This window comes from Protomyctophum parallelum (genome assembly GCF_964188405.1).
Source record: "Protomyctophum parallelum genome assembly, chromosome: 21".
NCBI classification, from domain to species: Eukaryota; Metazoa; Chordata; class Actinopteri; order Myctophiformes; family Myctophidae; genus Protomyctophum; species Protomyctophum parallelum.
The window spans coordinates 19,717,211-19,742,034 of NC_139713.1; the positions used below are offsets into that span (position 1 = coordinate 19,717,211).

Sequence of the window (24,824 nt, forward strand, 5' to 3'; positions counted from 1 at the left end):
TATTTAACCCGAAAACAGTGAGAAACCTTTTTTTTCAAATGTTTTTGGTATCCCAGTGAATAGTGACTACGGGATTCCACTCATTTTCAACATTTTACTGTCATTAATACCTTAATATACCTTAGAGTTGTTGTGTGGATAAAATAAGAAAGTCCCCCCCATTCTGTGTTGCCTAGAACTGGAGGTCTGAAAAAAAATCAGTAACATTATGAAGTACATCTCAGTGACATCACAAAAATGTACTTCATAATGTTACTGTTTTTTTCAGACCTCCAGTTCTATAGGCAACACAGAATAGGGGGACTTTTTATTATTTCCAATGCACACAACTCCATATAAAAATGCGTTTTATCCCAACAGTGATATATAGGCAGGTGATATATATATAGGCAGCAAGTGCCTATATAAAGTGTCTTCAGTGTGTATATGAATACTCAAATGTGCTTTACATGGCTGGGCATGAGAAAACAAATAAAAACAACTTTATTATGGGGGGAACATTTCACATGACATGAGGTTGGGGCAGACCATTGTCTGACCACGGAATTCCTACGCTTGCTACTTCAGTATGTTTTGCATTGAGAAGCTTGACAGCTTCGTGCTGTGGTGAAATCACCGCGCGTCTCTGGTGTCCTGTGAGACATGTTAAACTGAAGCAGCTAGCATGGAAGCTAACGTTGGTCATATATTTCCCTCTCATTGCACACAGCCATGCCGCTATCCACGTGTCCATCCGATAGCTTTTACATCTAAATGTCCCATCCATGGAGCAAAAGCGATATAAGCGGCTTCTTCATTCGATTCATTTGGGTTTGGGCTTCTGACGGAGCTGTAGCCTGTAGAGTGTACTGCTGCCTGCATGGAGCAGTGTAGAGCCAAGTCAGTACTATAGAAAAGCGCCCAGTGAGAAACGTTCCGCGGTGAACAAAAAGGTGCGATTAATTTATCTGTAGTTAATTAATCTCGATTAACGCGTTAAAGTCCCGGCCCTAGATGGAATGCCATGTTTTCTTTCCTCCATAAAACATGATCATCAGGTAATTGGGTTAGGGTGGGAAGTGGGAACGACTTTACAGTATGTCCCTTCACGTTTCAGGCACCACATATCAGGAACAAACTCTCAGAAAGCTGCAGCCAGGTGTGCTGAAACTCAGTTAAACACACATAAAAACGTTTCCGTTTGTCGCAGATATACTTTTTCTTAAAGAATCGTGTCTTATCTAAGCATGCATGCACGCACGCACACACAGACACACTCGCGCGATAACAGCCAGTTGAATCCTGAACAAAACACCTGGTAATCATTTATAGCAGCTACAGTATGTGTGCTGTGGTGCAAAACCAAGACAGTTTAATAACAACTTTGAGGGCAAAGAGGGGAGGCCAAGCAACTAATCCTCTACAAGTCTACATTGACTGAGGATATACACCCATGGGACGGGTTAGAGTTCACCATGGTGGATCTACTATACTCTCTAGGGCTGTATTTTGCGTGTCTTAAGTACCAGGTCTTATTACTTAATTTAAGACCTGGAGGCGTTATCAATGCTATTTGGCTATCCTGAGTGGCCAAAGAGCATTGACCACGCCTCCAGGTTTTAAGTTAAGTAATAAGACCTGGTACTTAAGACACGCAAAATACAGCCACTGTCTCTCTCTCTCTCTGGATTTGTGCACACACATACGATTGTGTGCTGTTTTCCATTTGCCCACATGTCATACATTATAATCCCTGAGAGGGAGAAATTGACAGACACAGACAGACAGTTAAAATTGTTGTTTTAATTAAATATATTTCCCCAAAGTGGATAGAAAATAGAGAGCAAGGGGTGCAATTTATGTGTGCATGCATGTGCACAGACAAACGCGCAAGCGTGCACACACACACACACACACACACACACACACACACACACACACACACACACACACACACACACACACACACACACACACACACGAGCAATAAAGAAAGATTTGGCTATGCAATTTGAAAGCTTGATTGTTTTACGGCTGCAGCCCACCCTAGCTCCAACGGTAAATCTGGGCCTGGGATGAATGCATGTTTTCCGCGGGGACTGCGCATTAGTCCGACATCCTGCTAGTCTGACTATGTGCGACGGTTAAGACTCCCCCTGTGGTTTCCACCTGCAGTTAGGGTTTGAGATATACCGGTAGCAGCGGTTGGAACAATGACACGTTACCTTTTTCCACGTGCATTCTCATTGAAAGGCATTGAGCAGACGTCCCTCTGTGGCCAGCTCTGGCGAGAACAGCCGCACAAACCTTGCAGAACAACAAAGAGCGTGAGCCAATTTCTTTGGGGGGGGGGGGGGGGGGGGGGGGGGGGGTTTTCAAGCTTAAGTGGTACAATTTCATGATCGTGACATCTGTATGATGATGATGTTTTTACCACATGACAGATGTGATCATGAGAACAGCTGTTCTTGTTTGGAAGACTGCACACAACTTTTAGTCTCTCCTTGACTTTTTTAAGCTTTTTACTTTTTGATTTTATTTCTTTAGTTTATTCATCAAGCGCTCTCACATACTGCCATAATTACCGAGAGAATTGTCAGTGCAATTGCTCAATGCATTGTTACTGTTACTGTACTGTATTTAGTCTCACCTGAAAGACTTAATTATGCCACCCCATCCGCTATCACACGCAATTATGTCCTCTAGCTCCAACAATGAAAGGGTATACTGTATACTTTCGAAGAATGCATCTGTGACAGAGAGTGAACAAATTGAGTCATAAATCATGGCCTGTCGGGGCAGGAATCATGTCTACGCAGAGGGCAGACAATAATGGTACATCTGCGCAGAACAGAATGAGACTAAGTGAGATGCAGACCGGCGGCGGCGCGCAGAGCTTTGTTTGCATATCTATTGTGGCGCTGGGATTTAAATAAGAAGAGAGTGTGACTCGCTGTGACTTCATATCCTCCTACCCACTGACTTGACATTTCCCTTGACAACTAAGTGGAAGTCCGGTTAATACAGTGATTAAGAAGTGGTCCTCTGTATATAGAGGGTATGAGCATGCATAAAGTGAGTGGCAAAGTGAGTTTAATGACGCATAACGTAGTCCAATGCAATCAGATTCAGATAGGACTTTTCCATTTGGATGTATGAGCTGTCAAGGCCAGAAAGTAGTTATTTTGCCTCTCAGTAGGGCCTACTGAGTTAGCCTGGCTAATAAGCCAGACTAATATCACACGGCTGATTTGGTCTGGCTTATTAGCCAGGCTACTACTGAGTAGGCGTTCCCGCATAACTTCTGGGTATGATGATGTCACGTGCATAACCTCTATTCCCATCATTGAGACAGGACATACCCACTGTCTTATAAAGAAGTATAATGCTCACTTCCTTTGGATAATATGGTAGATTATGGGCATCAAAGGGACAATGATTGAAAGATACAGATATCTCCATATATGGGCATATCAGTCGGCGATGCGACATAGGTCTGAGGACCGCAGCCCGGACCTCTAGTACACATAGCCTTGCCTTGCCTAAGGGCAGATTGGATTGGAACAGAAATATAAACAGTTCTTACGAGGGCACACCAATATGACAACTTTATGACTTTATGACCACTCTCTGTGGCCCTTCCAACCCTCAGACTTATTAGGTGTCAGATACAGTACACTTCATTACATTACTGCCTGTTTTTCTGTCATTTTGAGGAATGAAAGCAGGAAAATGCAGACCCTACTTCATTTCAGATGACTAATTCCACTGTTACCGGTTACCACTTACGTTCCGTGTCGGTTGACTGATCGCCTCACAGTAATACAGTTATTACTGTATTTCTACTGTTTACTCAATTCATCAAATATGCTGCAAGTCGTCACAAAGGTCGATAAATGGTAATGGAAAATATAGTTATTTCACCAAGAGTTCAGAGAGAAGAATGTAGAATTACCATCCTATCTTAACTACTAATTACTGCCTCCTCAGAATGTGTCCTCAGAATGCGTCCTCAGAATGCATCCTCAGAATGCATCACATTAAATGTTTGATTAAACAATGTGCCACGAAAAATAGCTTCCAAAGCTTGTTATGTTTGCATCGAGGAGGTAGCATGTGTCCATACATGATGATACATGATGATCCCAGTGAGTGAAGAGCACTGATGCCTGATTTATTCTTCGTCGTACAAAGTGTGTGATGAAAATGGCTGATCTACAAGCTCACAACGCGTCACGTCCGCGGCATGTTGTGAGCTTGTAGATCAGCTATTTTCAGCACGCGGAGATATGCAGGCTCTGAGAGCATTTAGAAACTTTTGCCTTCACAATAAAAGTATGCAGCTTTCACAAGTTGGCCAACTTGGCCCATGAAGACAAGGAAAAGGATTAAGAATTCGGTGGCCTTTATTGACTGAGTGACTTTGTGTTTTGTTCAAACCATCTACAGTGTTTTGAAGTATAACCAGGTAGGTTTCTGTTTTTTACACAGTGACCTTTGTAGGGGGTTTTATGATTCAAACCTTTAATGGTGGAAACCACTACAAAAATAAATGGCGCCCTATGTAATGAGTAGGCAAAGCCTTCATTTCGACGTCAGGCCTAAATGGGTTAATATAGTTTAAACTGTTTCAAGTAAAGTAGGAGGAGTTTTTTTCACCTAGGTGAATTGGATGACACATTTTAAGAAATTATCACCATGAAACTTCCCCAGTTTTCTGAAATTGTTCATTTAAATATGCAAATTAGGCATTATATAGGAAAACATGCCATATTTTGCATAACTTTCCAGAATCAAAATCGAAAAAATGTGAAATAGCCAGAGGCAACCTTCTCATTTAATGTTGTCTAACCCTACACAAAGGTTTTAAGTAATAAGTCGCTAACCCCGTCCCGTCCCCCCTGTCCCACACAAGTGATATTTCTGCCCCTCAACTGAACACTTTGGATCTAGTCACCCTAGGCTACAGTAATTATATTCATATAATTAGACTGAACACAAGGCTGCCGTACTGTAGGGCTATACCTTATACTTTAAATGCTTAGTATGAGGTATAAAGTACAGCAGCCATGTGATCATAAAACTGAAAGATTGGGTATTGGGTAAGACTGACGTTATGTATCTTTCAGGACCTTTCACTGCTTCGTCTCAACCATTACTCAATGTTCTGTTCTCAGACCCCGCGGTGGAAATGTTGACGTTCCTGTTTTTTTTTTTTTTGGAATGTTGCCACTACTGTTGGAGCAGCCATAAACTAAACAGGTTCATCTCGATGTTCTGGGCATCTTTGTAATGTTAGTGTTAGTATAAAATGCAGGTAAAAGAGAAACGTTTGAGGCAGACTAACATAAGCCACTCTACCGTTCACTGCAGTAGAAGAGGTGAAGTAGCCTACTCTATACTCTGTACGCCTATATTCTGTGATCAGCAGTGAGGTGTTGGATGCAACGCTGACAAGGAACAAGCATCTTTCTACACACGGACAAGAGAGAGTGAATTAAGTATGCATTTTGAATGTTGTTTTTAGTTCTGCAAAGCTAACTAATCTATGTTTTAATGTTGTCATTTCAGAGTCAGACAGAATGTATGGAATCATTATAGTAAAATATTAACCCTTTGAACTGTGTTTATCTGTGCAGAGCCTCTGGCGTGCCTGGTTTCTCCTCGGCATCGTCAGGAACATCAGAATTCCTTGCAGCCAGCAGCCAGGTACCGTACTGTCAGGATAATTGTATCATGCAATTATTTGACCATGAACATTGGAGCATGCACGCACGCACTCTCTCTCTCTCTCCCTCTCTCTCACACACACACACACACACACACACACACACAATCACACATATATATATTTTAGAGATGCACATTGAAATTATGACCGATATCCAATTATTTGCACAGTCATATCGGCCAATTCCGATATATTACATTATTATAAAACATTTTTAAATTTAACTCATTGTTGCATTTCTTTATTTATTTGTTTAGTTTTGCTGGTGAAAGTAGATGGTAAGCTCTTGAATCTCAAATGAATACAGCTCCATAACAATGAATTAGAATATTGTGTAAAAGTTCATTTTCTTCCGTAATATAATTCAAAAAGTGAAACTTTCATATATTCTCAATTCATTGTCCATAAATTGAAGTATTTAAAACCTTTTTTTGTTTTAATCTTGATGAGTATGGCATACAGCTCATGAAAATCAAAAAAATCCTATGCCTCTATCTCTGATCAAATTAGAATATTTTATGAGACCACTAAGAAAAAGATTTTTTGAAACGAGAAATATCGACCATCTGCAATGTATATGCAGTTAATACTTTGTCTGGGCTACTTTTGAACAAATTATTTCATCAATGGGGCGTGGCATGGAGGTGATCAGCCTGTGGCACTGTTGAGGTCTTATGGAAGCCCAGGTTTACTTTGATAACCACCGTAAATTAATTTGTATTGTTCAGTCTTATGTCTCACACCTTCCTCTTGACAATACAACCTAGATTCTCTGTGAGTTTCAGGTCAGGCCAGTAGTCTGGTCAGTTAAGCACAGTAATACCATGGTCAGTACACCAGTTACTAGTAGTTTTAACACAGTAATACCATGGTCAGCACACCAATTGTGGCCAAATTTGACATATTGGTTGTTCAGTTTGACCCACCATGCAGTTTTGGAGATATGGCTTTTAGAGTAATTAATGTCTTGCAGAGAAACAGCGAGTTGAGAAAACAGGCTTGAAACTAGTAGTAGTTTTGGCTCTGTGGGCAGGGGCCAAGTGCTGCCTGAAAAGGAAGATATGATATGTATCATATCATAATAGATGGTTTTGTTGAGACTCTTGACTTGGGAAAAAAGTGATGATTTAGGCCATGTTATCTGCTGGTGTTTATCCACTGACAGTGAAAACTTAACAATAGTTTCAACACAGCCATCTTGTTAGAGTACATTGTGCTTCAGTATGCTAACAAGCTTCATGGAGATGCTAATTTTCCAAAAATATTTTGATGGCAGCTAAAATCAATATCAAATACTAAATCAAGCAACTTAAAAACTGTCGGAATACCAGAACAAACCAGTTAATGTCCTGTTTTCCTTCTCAAAGCTGTCGATGCTGAAGCTGAGAGATGACAACTAGTTGGAGAAGATAACGACACAACTGAGAAGAGCTTCAGACACAATGGAGACAGCAGGTAAGAAGCGTTTATTCACCAGGTCAATACTTCAATGTTAAGAAAAACACATTCTCACAACTGAACATAATGAATGCGTATGTAGGCGAGACATGGCAGGTGGAAATTGTTTTGAGAATGTTTGCTATTTTGCTTCCTACACATGTCTTCTTTCAAACGAATGCAAAATAAACATTCAAAATACACATTTAGATGTTTATTTTAGCCAATGACGGCTCGTTTTGCTGGGTGAAGATTCAATTATGACCACATGTGGATTAAACCACAGTCAGCTCGAGGTCCAGACCTTTCCAACGGTATATGGAATGACATGTTGTTGCCAAGTATTGGATGAGATATTGTGTCTCAAAATAATGGCTTCAAATAAAACGTTTTGTAATTTTACAATACAAATCTATCTATCCATACAAAAAGGCAGTTTTCCCAAATTAATATAATATAATTATGTATACATAGCATGATTTACATCTTTTATTCCTAAAAACATGGCGAAAATGGCCTGTTGACAGTATTTTCTGATTTCTGGAGCGATGAGAAGAGATATCTAAAATCCCCTCATTTGTAATTTCCTTTGTCTCTAATATGTCAAGAAAACGAAACAATAATTTTCAACCTGCAGGGCCTTATCCGATCTTCAGATGTATTATCCCAAAAAGTATGCAAATTAGCACATATAATGCCGAATTTGCATATTTAAACATATAATTTCAGAAAACTTGTGATAGAAAAGCCAAGTCTTACTCTTAATGTAAGTATCAACTGGAGAAGTGTCATTGTGATAACTATTAGTTAACGTTTTTACCCTATTTATCTGTAGTGTGTCATAAATGAACAACATGTCAGCTTTATAGAGGGTATATGCGCGTGGCAAAAAAATACTTTCTGGCCTTGACAGCCCATTAATTCAAACAGAAAAGTCCTGTCTGATTGGAGTGCAGTACTTTCATCCGACGGACCATTGGTCCGAACGACAACCTACCTCCTCCCTCACCCTAACCCTAACCTCCCCCGGGGCAGACACCTAAACCTAACCGCAACCCTCTCCCGACCCGCAGCGCACCTCGGAGCGTGCGCACCTCGGAGCGTGCACACCTCGGAGCGTGCGCACCTCAGAGCATTGCTCCTTCGGAGCAATGCTCTGTCGGATGATAGTATGCATCCCGTCTGATTGCACTAAACAATGTTAAACTCACCAACATTGCAGCTGTACGAAAAGCTTGAATTATCCTCTTTCTATCTGCAAAGTTTGTGTTTCATAAAAATCCACCATAGAAACGTTATGAGCTACTTCCTGTCAAGAAATGCCCTGCATTTGATTATTTTGCAGATATAAGTGTTCGGAAGTGCTTGTTTTCAATAACACAACATTTTGCTGCCTCCTGCATTATGTGACATTTAGAAACAGATGGTACGCAGGGCAGTTGAGTGATTTCCAACGAGCGCTTCCAAACTCCAACACTCCATGCTGCTCAATGTTTTGCCACTCAGTCTAGATGAGGGGGGCGTGTCCTGATAGGAAAAGCATGCATGTGCATACTCTCTATAGTCACATATAAAGTTTAAAACCGTGTGAAATTAGTTTTTGTGCATAACTCCATTGTTTTTATAAATAAAGCAAACAAATAATCTAAATAATTACACATAGTAGCTGAGATAAGATATAAAGGCGTGTGAGCAATGCAGCTGATGATACGCTATCGACGTTAGTTAAAGGGATATTTCACTTTATTTTTTATTTCTTTCATTTTATCATCTACTCAGGCTTAAGTGAACACCCCAGACGGTTTTTTTTACATGACCGAGGGTCGTGAATCGTGATTTTTACATTTAAATTAAACAGCATGAGATGTGAACTGTATCGTTTAACCTGACTATTAGTATTATTTGTTTTAATCCAAATAGGTTCAAGGAACACTAGACTGTGAGAGGGGGGGAAGAAGAAAAATGGAAGGGGAAGAAAGGGAAAGAAGAAAAAGAGAAGAAAGAAGAGAAAAGGAGAGAAATCTTGAGAAAAGGAATAAGGTAAGATGACATACCTTTCAAATGGTTTTTGCATTATTTACTTTAAAGCAGGGGATTTCAACATTTTTACACCACCACAGAAAAATACTGTACTCTCCAAGTACCACCATAATAACTGATGTTAAAATACAGCAGCGTAGACCTGCCCCATCCTATTCAGCTATTAACACAGGAGGAAGATTTGATTTATTCTTTGAATTGTTCGTTTTTTGTTCCATTCCTAAGCCAATAATGCTGCTGCATCTGCAGTCTAATAACTAATCAGCAGTGTTGTTGAAGTTGCTGTTAAAAAGTAATTACTGTATACCAAATAGTAGCCCGGGATGTTAATATGCAAAATCGATTCGGACCCCGGGCGTTTATAAGGGCCTAGGCCATTATTTGCCATAGGCTGTTATTTATTTTTGCACCGGCCTGCACAAGGCCATTATTTGGTTTCAGTATATATACATACAGTAACATACAGTAACATGTAGTGCAAATATTGTCTGGAACTGGTATTACCGTAATAATAATAAAAAAAACAAAGCTACAGTACATACAGTAAAGCATTTAGAAGTATACTGTACAAAACAACATATAATAATACTAGGCATGTAACGATATATCGTATATCGCGATATATCGATATTATAACCCGACGATATGTATCGATTTTTTCCGTCTTGACTCCGACACCTCTGTCGGAGATGATCACACCTTGTCGTCATCAACTGGAGAAGTGTCATTGTAATAGCTATTAGTTAACGTTTTTACCCTATTTATCTGTAGTGTGTCATAAATGAACAACATGTCAGCTTTATAGAGGGTATATGCGGCGCGTGGCAAAAAACTACTTTCTGGCCTTGACAGCCCATTCATCCAAACAGAAAAGTCCTGTCTGATTGCACTAAACAATGTTAAACTCACCAACATTGCAGCTGTACGAAAAGCTTGAATTATCCTCTTTCTATCTGCAAAGTTTGTGTTTCATAAAAATCCACCATAGAAACGTTATGATCTACTTTCTGTCAAGAAATGCCCTGCATTTGATTATTTTGCAGATATAAGTGTTCGGAAGTGCTTGTTTTCAATAACACAACATTTTGCTGCCTCCTGCATTATGTGACATTTAGAAACAGGTGGTACGCAGGACAGTTGAGTGATTTCCAACGAGCGCTTCCAAACTCCAACACTCCATGCTGCTCAATGTTTTGCCACTCAGTCTAGATGAGGGGGGCGTGTCCTGATGGGAAAAGCATGCATGTGCATACTCTCTATAGTCACATATAAAGTTTACAAGTGTAAAACCGTGTGAAATTAGTTTTTGTGCATAACTCCATTGTTTTTATAAATAAAGGGAAACAAATAATCTATATATTTACACATAGTAACTGAGATAAGATATAAAGGCGTGTGAGCAATGCAGCTGATGATACGCTATCGACGTTAGTTAAAGGGATATTTCACTTTATTTTTTATTTCTTTCATTTTATCATCTACTCAGGCTTAAGTGAACACCCCAGACGTTTTTTTTACATGACCGAGGGTCGTGAATCGTGATTTTTACATTTAAATTAAACAGCATGAGATGTGAACTGTATTGTTTAACCTGACTATTAGTATTATTTGTTTTAATCCAAATAGGTTCAAGGAACACTAGACTGTGAGAGGGGGGGAAGAAGAAAAATGGAAGGGGAAGAAGGGGAAAGAAGAAAAAGAGAAGAAAGAAGAGAAAAGGAGAGAAATCTTGAGAAAACGAATAAGGTAAGATGACATACCTTTCAAATGGTTTTTGCATTATTTACTTTAAAGCAGGGGATTTCAACATTTTTATACCACCACAGAAAAATACTGACTCTCCAAGTACCACCATAATAACTGATACAGCAGCGTAGACCTGCCCCATCCTATTCAGCTATTAACACAGGAGGAAGATTTGATTTATTCTTTGAATTGTTCGTTTTTTGTTCCATTCCTAAGCCAATAATGCTGCTGCATCTGCAGTCTAATAACTAATCAGCAGTGTTGTTGAAGTTGCTGTTAAAAAGTAATTACCGTATACCAAATAGTAGCCCGGGATGTTAATATGCAAAATCGATTCGGACCCCGGGTGTTTATAAGGACCTAGGCCATTATTTGCCATAGGCTGTTATTTATTTTTGCACTGGCCTGCACAAGGCCATTATTTGGTTTCAGTATATATACATACAGTAACATACAGTAACATGTAGTGCAAATATTGTCTGGAACTGGTATTACCGTAATAATAATAAAAAAACAAAGCTACAGTACATACAGTAAAGCATTTAGAAGTATACTGTACAAAACAACATATAATAATACTAGGCATGTAACGATATATCGTATAGCGCGATATATCGATATTATAACCCGACGATATGTATCGATTTTTTCCGTCTTGACTCCGACACCTCTGTCGGAGATGATCACACCTTGTCGTCATCAACTGGAGAAGTGTCATTGTAATAGCTATTAGTTAACGTTTTTACCCTATTTATCTGTAGTGTGTCATAAATGAACAACATGTCAGCTTTATAGAGGGTATATGCGGCGCGTGGCAAAAAACTACTTTCTGGTCTTGACAGCCCATTCATCCAAACAGAAAAGTCCCGTCTGATTGCATTAAACAATGTTAAACTCACCAACTTTGCAGCTGTACGAAAAGCTTGAATTATCCTCTTTCTATCTGCAAAGTTTGTGTTTCATAAAAATCCACCATAGAAACGTTATGAGCTACTTTCTGTCAAGAAATGCCCTGCATTTGATTATTTTGCAGATATAAGTGTCAGAGTTCGGAAGTGCTTGTTTTCAATAACACAACATTTTGCTGCCTCCTGCATTATGTGACATTTAGAAACAGGTGGTACGCAGGACAGTTGAGTGATTTCCAACGAGCGCTTCCAAACTCCAACACTCCATGCTGCTCAATGTTTTGCCACTCAGTCTAGATGAGGGGGGCGTGTCCTGATGGGAAAAGCATGCATGTGCATACTCTCTATAGTCATATAAAGTTTACAAGTGTAAAACAGTGTGAAATTAGTTTCACTCCATTGTTTTTATAAATAAAGGGAAACAAATAATCTAAATATTTACACATAGTAGCTGAGATAAGATATAAAGGCGTGTGAGCAATGCAGCTGATGATACGCTATCGACTTTAGTTAAAGGGAATTTCACTTTATTTTTTATTTCTTTCATTTTATCATCTACTCAGGCTTAAGTGAACATCCCAGACGTTTTTTTTTTACATGACCGAGGGTCGTGAATCGTGATTTTTACATTTAAATTAAACAGCATGAGATGTGAACTGTATTGTTTAACCTGATTATTATTATTATTATTTGTTTTAATCCAAATAGGTTCAAGGAACACTAGACTATGAGAGGGGGGGAAGAAGAAAAATGGAAGGGGAAGAAGGGGAAAGAAGAAAAAGAGAAGAAAGAAGAGAAAAGGAGAGAAATCTTGAGAAAATGAATAAGGTAAGATGACATACCATTCAAATGGTTTTTGCATTATTTACTTTAAAGCAGGGGATTTCAACCTTTTTATACCACCACAGAAAGATACTGTACTCTCCAAGTACCACCATAATAACTGATGTTAAAATACAGCAGCGTAGACCTGCCCCATCCAATTCAGCTATTAACACAGGAGGAAGATTTGATTTATTCTTTGAATTGTTTGTTTTTTGTTCCATTCCTAAGCCAATAATGCTGCTGCATCTGCAGTCTAATAACTAATCAGCAGTGTTGTTCAAGTTGCTGTTAAAAAGTAATTACCGTATACCAAATAGTAGCCCGGGATGTTAATATGCAAAATCGATTCGGACCCCGGGCGTTTATAAGGACCTAGGCCATTATTTGCCATAGGCTGTTATTTATTTTTGCACCGGCCTGCACAAGGCCATTATTTGGTTTCAGTATATATACATACAGTAACATACAGTAACATGTAGTGCAAATATTGTCTGGAACTGGTATTACCGTAATAATAATAAAAAAAACAAAGCTACAGTACATACAGTAAAGCATTTAGAAGTATACTGTACAAAACAACATATAATAATACTAGGCATGTAACGATATATCGTAAATCGCGATATTATAACCCGACGATATGTATCGATTTTTTCCGTCTTGACTCGGACACCTCTGTCGGAGATGATCACACCTTGTCGTCATCAACTGGAGAAGTGTCATTGTAATAGCTATTAGTTAACGTTTTTACCCTATTTATCCGTAGTGTGTCATAAATGAACAACATGTCAGCTTTATAGAGGGTATATGCGGCGCGTGGCAAAAAACGACTTTCTGGCCTTGACAGCCCATTCATCCAAACAGAAAAGTCCTGTCTAATTGCACTAAACAATGTTAAACTCACCAACATTGCAGCTGTACGAAAAGCTTGAATTATCCTCTTTCTATCTGCAAAGTTTGTGTTTCATAAAAATCCACCATAGAAACGTTATGAGCTACTTCCTGTCAAGAAATGCCCTGCATTTGATTATTTTGCAGATATAAGTGTCAGAGTTCGGAAGTGCTTGTTTTCAATAACACAACATTTTGCTGCCTCCTGCATTATGTGACATTTAGAAACAGGTGGTACGCAGGACAGTTGAGTGATTTCCAACGAGCGCTTCCAAACTCCAACACTCCATGCTGCTCAATGTTTTGCCACTCAGTCTAGATGAGGGGGGTGTGTCCTGATGGGAAAAGCATGCATGTGCATACTCTCTATAGTCACATATAAAGTTTACAAGTGTAAAACAGTGTGAAATTAGTTTTTGTTCATCACTCCATTGTTTTTATAAATAAAGGGAAACAAATAATCTAAATATTTACACATAGTAGCTGAGATAAGATATAAAGGCGTGTGAGCAATGCAGCTGATGATACGCTATCGACGTTAGTTAAAGGGATATTTCACTTTATTTTTTATTTCTTTCATTTCATCATCTACTCAGGCTTAAATGAACACCCCAGACCTTTTTTTTACATGACCGGAGGTCGTGAATGGTGATTTTTACATTTAAATGAAAGAGATGTGAACTGTATTGTTTAACCTGATTATTATTATTATTTGTTTTAATCCAAATAGGTTCAAGGAACACTAGACTGTGAGAAGGGGGGAAGAAGAAAAATGGAAGGGGAAGAAGGGGAAAGAAGAAAAAGAGAAGAAAGAAGAGAAGAAAGAAGAGAAAAGGAGAGAAATCTTGAGAAAACGAATAAGGTAAGATGACATACCTTTCAAATGGTTTTTGCATTATTTACTTTAAAGCAGGGGATTTTAACCTTGTACTCTCCAATACCACCATAATAACTGATGTTAAAATACAGCAGCATAGACCCCTGTTACTGAACACACACTCTAGCAATGATTATTGTCACAATATAGAGCTATTTAACACCGTTACTGAACACACACTCTATAGCAATGATTACTATCACAATATTTAGCTTTTTAACACTTATTTAAAAAAAGAAAATCACTACCTTTAACATCATTATTTTTCCATGTGTTTTCTTTTTGTTTTTAAAGGTTGGCAAAGTACACAAACCTGTGAAGAATCACATCGTCCCAGAAGAGCAACTTCGGAAAGTCGATGAACTGTTTTCTAGACTTAACCTCAAACACCACTATAAAGATAAGTTGACTACTGCTGACTTTCTGAAAATTCTCCCTTCTATAAAGAAGCATGATGAAATAACTGAGAAAGACGTAGCTCACACGTTCCTTCAGAAGTTGTTGATGCTAGACCACAGAGCCAGGTACATCCCAGTAGCAGTGGGCAGTACCGAGGACAAGCATTCAGCAACTGCTGAAGTCGCTGATGACGTTGACACAGAAGACTGTGACTGTGATCTTATATTCGGCTCCAATGTAGACAATAGCCAGAGACTGAAGCAGAGCCACGTCCATCCGATGGATGTTCAGATGGCTGTGTTTCACTGCTCAGATAGCTTCCTCAGGCAGAACATGATTACTAAACTAGCCCAGTGTCAGTATGCCTTACCTTTGCTAGTGCCAGACCCGTTCACAGGGGATATCGAGTGTCCTTTATGGACTTTTAGACAACTCAGAAAATCCTGGAAGGTGACTGATAAATCAGGTTACATCACAAGTAAGAACATGCCCATCTGTCAAGCTGAGACACCTATGGTGTCATTTTTCCGTCTTGGCTCCGACACCTCTGTCGGAGATGATCACACCTTGTCATCATCTAAATCTCAGCTGATGAATACCATAGTCAATGACCGTCACAGCACGTTCTTTCATAGGCACTGTCCAGGCGCTACCAAATCTCACTGCCTGATAGATGGTATGGCAGAGATTGCCTGGTATTGCCCTGCTGGAAAAGCCAATGACGCTTTCTCTGACTGCGTTGCCTTCTGTAACCTTCATGGAGATGCTGTATTACATGAAAAACAGCGTGAGATACTGATCAACAAGGCTTCAGTCAACGTTGTCCTTGTACCTACTCTGGGAAAAGGTGACAAAGGTTGGAAGATTCTGTCAGACCTTTGCAAGCGTCCAAATCATCTCATTTGTCTCCGAGCTGATGATGATTCTGCTACAGTTGGGATAGGATCAGGAAAATATAAAATGGGTCTGAAGGGTAGAAGTCAGTCAGATGTGGCTACAGAATTGAAAACAATACTTCGAAAGATTTTGTCAACACCACATGAATCCTTCCAGCTTGATAACATGGCAAGTGTCTCTGGAATCAGAACAGATGAAGCTGAACGCCCATGCCAAAGAGGGAAATCTGCTGCTGTGCAGATTCTGACATTGCTTCAAGGAAAGAAGCTTTCAGAGATCAAAGACACATTTCTGCCATGCCAAGGCAAAATGTGGCATGAGTGGTGCAAACTCAATAAAGATCTGTACCGTCTCCAAGGAGACGAGAAGGAGAAAGACAAATCTAAAAAAGAAAAGCAAATGGAGCAAAAAAGAACTGAACAACGAGACAAATCCTCCAGTAAGCTGATGAAGCTGTTTGTTCAAAACCTGCAGTCTCTGAAAGGGGATGAAAAACGTTACTTCCTAAAATGGATTGGAATCTTACTGGATACCTTCTCAACAGACGATCTTTATCAAATCAACCAGGAATATGATGCAAAGTGGTCAGCGGTCTTGGCTTTGAAAAAGAAGCGTGACAATCCAAAACAACTGGAGGAGAAGCAAAAGGAGTTGGAAGTCATTGCAGAGAAACTGTATTCAGCGACAGTTGGATTTGAGCACATCCTGAGAGAATTGGGACAAATGTACGAAGCTCATGCATCTCCAAATAAAGTAGGACACTCTGAATACCCCAAGCTGGCTGCAGAGCTCATGATCGCAGGACATCCAATGGAGCTGATGGACGGAGATGCAGCTCACGTGCCTTTAACGTGGATCACCAGTGTTCTAGACGAGGTCGTCAAGACACTGGGAGACAAGAGGGTTTTTGTCTTGTCAGTTTTAGGCATCCAGAGCAGCGGCAAATCCACCATGCTGAACGCAATGTTTGGATTGCAGTTTGCGGTGAGCGCCGGCAGGTGCACCAGAGGAGCCTTCATGCAGCTGGTGAAAGTGTCAAAGGAGAAACAGAGGGTCTACCAGTTCGACTACGTCCTGATCGTGGACACCGAAGGACTGCGTGCTCTCGAGCTGGCGGGGAAGAATACGTTTCACCATGACAACGAACTGGCAACGTTTGTCATTGGCCTGGGAAACATGACTCTGATCAACATCTTTGGAGAGAATACGTCTGACATGCAAGACATTCTTCACATTGCCGTTCAGGCCTTCATGAGGATGAAGAAGGTTAAGATGACTCCAAATTGTATGTTTGTTCATCAAAATGTCACAGATATTGAGGCTGGTAACAAAAACAAGGAGGGGAAGAGACGACTACAAGAAGATCTTGATGCGATGACGAAGCTAGCTGCCAAGGAGGAAGTGGTCAATGCAGAGTTCTTCAGTGATATAATTGCATTCAATGTGGAAACCGATGTGAAATACTTTGCCCAGCTGTGGGAAGGCAGTCCACCCATGGCTCCTCCAAACCCGGGCTATAGTGAGTGCATCCAAGATCTGAAGGACATGATCCTCTCTAAAGCAAAAGAGTCTCGTGGAATTCCACTGTCAGAATTCAAAAGCACCATCGAAGACCTCTGGAATGCCCTGCTGAAAGAAAACTTTGTTTTCAGTTTCAAAAACACAAGGGAAATTTCAATCTACAGAACACTTGAAGAAGAGTATGGGAAATGGACCTTTGCTTTAAGGCAAGCCATGTTGAACACTGAAAACCAACTCCACACCAGGATTGATAATGGCACAACCATTGACAAGATTCAAAATGAGCTCGTCAAAGGAATGGACAAGTCTCAAAAAGAAGTGGTACAACAGATGAAAGAGCACTTTGATGCCGTTAAAGATAAAGACATACTGGTTCAATGGAGAGGACGATTTGAAACCAAAATTAAAGAGTTCCATGATGACCTGGTGAAAGGATCCAAACAGAAGCTTGAGGAGATTATTCAGCAGAGAGATGCTCGGAAGAAGCTGGATGATAAGAAGACGGTGTACGAGAACAAGCTGCTACAGGTGAGCAAAGCACGTGCCTGTCAATTAAAAGGCAAGGCAAAGGAAGAAAAGGAACTCAAAAGGGCGTTTAATGATCTTTGGAAAGTTTGGGTTACTGAATTCAAAGCTGATATTCCTTCCATAAAAGAGATCAACATTCAAGAGGATGTAGATTATATCCTTCAGGAGATTGGCATTGAGCATTATCGTGAACGCAGAAGATATGGTAAATACAAAAACCTATCACATCTAGGGGATTATTCAGAATATGTAATCCCTAAAGGCCTGTTCTCTAAAGGGTTGAACCGGATTGGGTTTAGTGCAGACCTACTTCCTTATCAAAAGGCTAGAACCTTCATTCGCAATATTGTGGATCAATCCATTGCCTTGATTGAGAGCAAACCTGTTCGAACCAGAGGCTACAATAGCAGTTACTTGCAAGAACTAGCAAAGAAGGTCATACACCAGTTCAAACTATTTGATTCAGACAAGACATACGCCCTTAAACCTGCGTTTAAAGTTGATCTTTTACTTCATGTATTTCAAGCTGCAGAGAGTTGTCTTTCCAAGTCTCACGAAGAATTCAAGATCAACAATGATCCACTCACTCATTTGGAAAAACAAAAGGACCAATACTACAACGTGTTCAGAGGCTATTGTAAAGGAAACTCTTCTGCTGCTGTGCTCGGTGAGTTGATCTGTAGCAAACTGAAGGAGTCTGCCACTCAGTCTGTCTATGACAAGACCGCTCTTCACTTGGCTGGAGAGATGAAAAGTAGTCTCCCTCCCTTCAGCGGGAACAGGGTGAACTTGGAGAGACACGTTTTAGGATCACTGGCAGAGCGAGCGGACTTTGACAGTTACATGAACTACATCACAAGTCCAAGGGAACACGTGGAGACATTTATAAAGGAAAAGGTGAAGGAATACATCGCCACCAACCATGACGGGGTACTCGGTATCATGAAGAATCATGTGGAGGATGTGTGCCAAATTCTGGATCAAGCAGTGCATGACGCGACAAAGAAAGTCACGACTCGGAAAGGAGACACCAACATGTGGCTTGTGGAGTTTTCCAGTCTGTTAAAGGATGATCTAAGATTCGACACAAACTGCTATAAAAACTTCAATGACATAAACCAATTTGATTTTCTTAAAGATGAGATCAAGAAAGGTCTCCGTTCCATGAAGGAGGATTTAAACAGCCTCTCGATCAACACGGAGGATGTCCGTGTGAGCCCAGATCAAATTCTCATCGACCATTTGTGCAAGTGTTGCTGGGCAAAGTGTCCGTTCTGTGGCGCCATTTGCACCAACACCCTAGAGGATCACGTTCCTGACGATCACAACGTCCGTTTTCATCGTTCGGGAGGGATTAGCGGAATGAGCATTAGAGGCACACAATTACTTTATCTTCCTTTCTGCACAACAGAGGTTGGAAGTGATGGAAGTTTCTACGATTCAGAAGATTCAGAGGAGCTCTTTCTGTTCAAAGAGTATCGAAAAGCTGGTCCAGAGTTTGCCAACTGGAAGATCACACCTGATGAATCAAAATTGCTTTACTGGAAGTGGTTTGTCTGTGCATTTCAAGAGGAACTGGAGAAGAATTATGGCAAAAAGTTTGCGGACAGCCAAGAGATTCCAGAAGAATGGAGAGACATCACCCAAGAGGAAGCTATTGAAAGCTTGAAGGAGATGTAATCTGTGACTTGAAACATTCACAACCCTCTTCAAAGTGACACAATCCGATACCATCGTTTGATGACTCTTAACACTTGAGTGTCTTTGAGGTCTTTCTGACCCATTTTGAGATTTTGAAGTTGATTATCTTTGCCCGTGAAGCTCTCAGAAGGTTTCCTTCCATGACCTTTCGTAAATATTCGTTTATAATCAACTGTTCTTTTTTTTCTTGGCTGAAACATTTTCTAAATAGGAATGTAGGCATACTTATAGCATCTTTGTCTGTTCGTTTTCGGTAAAGCTGACCCCTCAATCCCTTCCTCCCCCCACGGGAGTGGACTTTAACGCCTCCAGACAGCCCATTGTCCAATTAGAAAGACAATGTCTCTACCCCGCTAGGGGAGGTCAAAGCCTCTGGAGACAGTAGCCAATAACAATGTCTCTACCCCGCCGGGGGAGTTCAAAGCCTCTGGAGACAGTAGTCAATAACATTGCATGAACAAAGGTATTTTTGACCTGAAGCCAGCTTGTGTGGTGCCTGGCCTTACTTCAGACATGCGAGTGTTAGAGAACACTAACAGCTAAATATGCACAAAACAACACAGATATATATATTTTTTAAATACATCTGTGGCGTAGTAGTGAGCAAAAGTAATTTGATGCTGATTAGACTTAACCTGACTCTGTCAGATGGTGGCAGTATTGAGTTCACAAACTGTGAACTTGTGAAATTGCCAATTGCAAGATTAGTCCTAGCCAGACAAACAGACTCACTCACAGACCTATAGATGGCCCCATGTGGTTTTTATTATGAAAATGTATTAGAAGAAGGCTTGGTTAACTTTAGTTTTTAAAGGCAACTGAGATTCCCAAATCTTACAACACATTCTGTTGAATAATATGCAGAACTAAATGTTTTTTTGATTCTACATAAATTTATGTATGCGACAATTAAGTCATCATACAGACTAGTTTCTGAATATTATGAATGGATAGAAGCAAATTAATTTAATTCTGAAATATGTACTTTCTCCTTTATTTCATCATGATAAAGTGAACATTTAACTGTCACATGAACTAAAACCAATCATATATTTCTTTCATTCAAAATGTGTCATTTTCTATGTATTTAGATTAAGATTTATCACAGGGTGTTTGAGAAACTGATTAAACAATATGCAGCATTTAAGAAGACTTCATTTGAAACAAAAACATGAAAATATGTTTTACTTTCGAAAATATGGTGGAACCAATTATCAATGAAAATATGTATTACTTCATCGACACGTCATTTTAAATCTGTCCATTTTCACAGAACATTATAGAAGTGATACATGGATACCGGTACTACTTTATTAGTTGATTGAACTTTTTGTTGTCCGTCATTTACTGTAAATCATCAAATAAATATTTTGTAATTGATCAAAACATCTGATTGTTTTTTGTATAACTGAAAGTTAGTTAGTTAGTTAGTTTAATTTATCGTCCACAATGTGGAAATTTGTCTTTGTCAGTACTAACAACAAAACAGAAAAAACACAAACGCAAAAAGCAACAACAGTGTCAAATACAAGTAGAAAGATTGTATTATCAGATTCCATATATCCATTAGAGTGTATTGTTTAATGCAGGGGTGGGAAACTTTGACGATGGAGAGGGCCACTATATTTCCGCACACCCTCCAGAGGGGCCACATTGCATATTACTGTTGTAGATCAGTTAGTTTTGCTATATTTGAATTGAAATGCTGAATTTTCAAATGCCTTTCAAATGCCTTTAATAATAGTTATGTTAACTTTATAAACTAAATACAAATAAATTGGACATAAACAAGACAATAATATTTTAATACTGAAGTAATTAAATTCGGTCATGTTTATATGTTTGGAACCTGCAGGGCCACATTAAGTGAAGGTGGGGGCCGCATGTGTCCCCCGGGCCGCCTGGTGCCCATGCATCGTTTAAAGGACCGTTATTGACAATGAGAAGATTATACAGTTAATGTATTAAAGGGTTCATGACATACATTTTCATTCATTATTCATTTTGTTTGTTTTGTTTCATGACCTCAGTTATACCCAAAAATCTGAACTTTGAACAGTCAGTGGATTTTCTGTGGGCTGGGATTTTCTCTGTGTCTGTGAAGCTTTTTGAGCTGCAATGAAAACAGGAAAAACATGTGACATCTGCTGGGAAATCCCATTGACATATATGGGATTTGCTGGCTCTTGGCTGGCTTTTTTTTTTTTTGAGTCAGGCCTAAATGGGTTGAAGAATGACCGCACCGATATATATTTCATTATACATTCATATAATTGGTCTTCACTACCGCTCATGATACAACGGTTACATTTCTTTTTGGGTCATCTACTTGGTCTGTGTCTCAGAGAAGGGCTGTGGATCCGCCTACCAGTGACATCATCGAGTGGGAATCCAAGCTTAGAAACCGCAGGCTTGCGCTACATTCTCGCGTTAATAAAAAGGTTTTGAAATAGTAAACTATTTCAAAATGATTTCCCGATTTTTCAAGGTTTTTGACGCGCTGTGAGCTTCTGCTATCTGCTATTTTCAAATCGACAAAGAAAAAATAGGGTTAAAGTCGTTTTGATGCTATATACTGTATTAATTAATTTTGCTAGGGACCCGCATGGAACCCCTTCAAGGACCCCTGCAGGGATCCCCAGACCCCACTTTGAGAATCACTGGTCTATAAATATCATTATGTACGGAGGCAAGGGATGTATGGTTGCTTTCCCTCAGCTAATGATCTCAACAATGATGTGCTTACTTTTGGAGGAACTCAACTTTGTCGTGTTCAAACAGTTTTATACCATCATATAGGATAGGATAGGATAGGATAGGACATAGGATTAAAAAAAAGGAAGGAGTGAGGTTTCCCCATGAACACTAGCATCCGTATTCTGGGTGAAACATTCTTCGAAAATCTACAAGCTCAATACAAGGAGCAACACAGCACATTGTGAGCTTGTAGGTTACAACTTTTAGTGAAGATATTTGGTTTATAGAGGGATAATGCGACTGGGCCTAGTATAGAACCCGATGGGACTCTGGTCATTTCCATGTATTTGAAGTATCCATCTCTCTTTGTGCCTCTTTCTATACAGTTCTCAATTCTTTGTTATTTGCCTATGTCTCTCTCCTTCTATCCTGCCTCCATCTTCCACTTTCCCTTTCTGAAGTTAATGCCATTTTCACCCTGATGACTCATTCTTAGAGGTCTTTGGTTAAGCCAGAGAGATCCGAAAATACCCTGGGTCCGAACTGAACCGGTTCCGGTTCCAATCACAAGAAGTGACTGTATGTTCGGAGCGGTATGTCTCAGACCTCGAGTAATGACTAAAACCCGAGTGGACCCGGCGATTGGCCGCCACAGCTGTCAATAACCCCCGCTCCCTTCTCTACAGTAATAGAGACAGCAACAACAAGAAAGAAAGCAGTGGAAAATTGGAAATGAAAGAGGTAAAAGGAAAATTGTGTGACGGAGTGTACCAATACCATGAGGAGAAAACAGATGGGAACAGTCACACGGGTGTGATGTTTTTATTTACAAACTGTCCGCAATGATTGACTGTCTACGCTGCAGCACCACCAACAACAGCGGGGTACATTTAGGTAAGAAAGAAGTTAATAATATATATATATTTTTTTCAATTCAATTCTCATAGAAATTCTCATTTCTCATATTCTAGGTAGTTACGTTCGGCTCTGGTTCCGACACCTCTCGGTGCTTTTCGGTTCGGAGGCCGGTGTTGTATCATTTTCTGTCTTAGAACTTCTCCTTTGGTCCACCCGTTCCGGGGACATATGAGAATGGCAAAAAGAGAAAAGAACTAATGAAACGGTCATCGTGGGTGTATGGGATTTGAGGATTTCTCTCTATCACTCTATCACTAAACACAGGTGAAAAACACGGGTGACACCTGGGGTGTCTGTCCTCCCAGGCCCCCCCGCCTCCCAGTGTTCTAACACTCTGTGTTTGAAGTACTGTAGACACTATAGTGCTTTGTAGGGTATGATTAGGGGAGGTAAAGGTGGAAACAGGATGAATATCAACCATTTAACAGGTGCTCATAATTCAGCTGCATAATTACACTCCCATCTAAAAACACAGTGTTTGAGGTAGACACTAGTTATTTCTAGGGTATTATTTGGTGAGTTAAAGGTGGAAACACTATGCATTTATTTTAAACTGTTTAATATAACTCCACTAGCTAAGTCAAAAACACTGTTTGAAATAGACACTCATGCTTTCTAAGGTGTGATTAGGCGGGGGCCCTAGAGATGAATACAAAATCAATATCAACATCTTAATACTGTCCAATACTTAGATAGGGAGGGGGGGTGAAATTATGACAGGCAGTTACTGCCGTCAAAATATGACCCTCCCAGTCAAAAAACACTTTGTTTGAAATAGACACTCGTGCTTTCTAAGGTGTGATTAGGGGCCCTAGAGATGAATACAAAATCAATATCAACATCTTAATACTGTCCAATACTTAGATAGGGAGGGGGGTGTAATTATGACAGGCAGTTGCAGGCAGTTCCAACTACATCCGGGCATTCAAGTTAACATTAAACTACGCTGATTTTAAAGAAGACACTGTTACACACAGTACAGTAAAAGCTATTGAGCTGTATAATTCAATGTGGTAGACACTGAACCAAATTATAAAAGGCTCTAAGCTGGATTCAACAATGTAGTAAAGGCATCTGAGGGGAACCTAGGCTAGAGATGGATTTAAACAGTGTGTGAAAATGATAAAAATGTTCATGTAATTTCCGTTTCTTCGACCCAATGGGCCAAACACAGAGCAGCTATTCAACAATGTTTTATTGGGCAGGCCATTCAGCCATCTATTCTGCAGCAATGGTACATTATCACCAGGTGTTACCGATCATCTCATCTTCACATCACTCCATGTTGTTGTTTTTTTCTCTTCTGTCTTATCTCTCCCTGCAGTCTCTGGAGATCAGAGCGTTTATTTATTTATATATATATTATATATTTATATGTATTAATTGTAGTTCCATTATTATTATATAACGAATATGTTAACATTTCTGTATTAGCGTTCCGCCCCACAACAGAGTGCTAAACCAGCGAGATAGAAAGAGGGAATGTATGTTAGGCCTAACAAAAAAAAACTTAACAATTTACGGTTTACGGTTGCCGACCGACTCTATTAAATATGCGCGACTCATATTATTTTATTGGCATTTGGTGGGGAAAAAAAAAAAAAAAAAAGAAAACTCAGAATACGACCGACTCAAGACCAAAAAGGTCTTTGATCATTAAAATTCTCTTTGATGAGACCATCGGGACGCGCAAAGTCAAAATAAAGTTTTCTTTCGTCTAAAATATCAC

General features: G+C 39.7%; 1 protein-coding gene across 1 annotated transcript in view; it reads left to right on the forward strand.

The window, feature by feature from the left end:
• Nucleotides 1-19,459, forward strand: part of LOC310878863 (interferon-induced very large GTPase 1-like) — a gene marked incomplete at both ends in the record, with an annotated part of 30,487 nt that extends 11,028 nt beyond the window's left edge. Inside the window, one exon of the mRNA XM_083793280.1 lies at nucleotides 14,729-19,459. Coding sequence (XP_083649406.1) covers nucleotides 14,729-19,459 — 4,731 coding nt within the window. The remainder of the gene's footprint in view (nucleotides 1-14,728) is intronic.
• Between the last annotated feature and the right edge of the window lie 5,365 nt (nucleotides 19,460-24,824).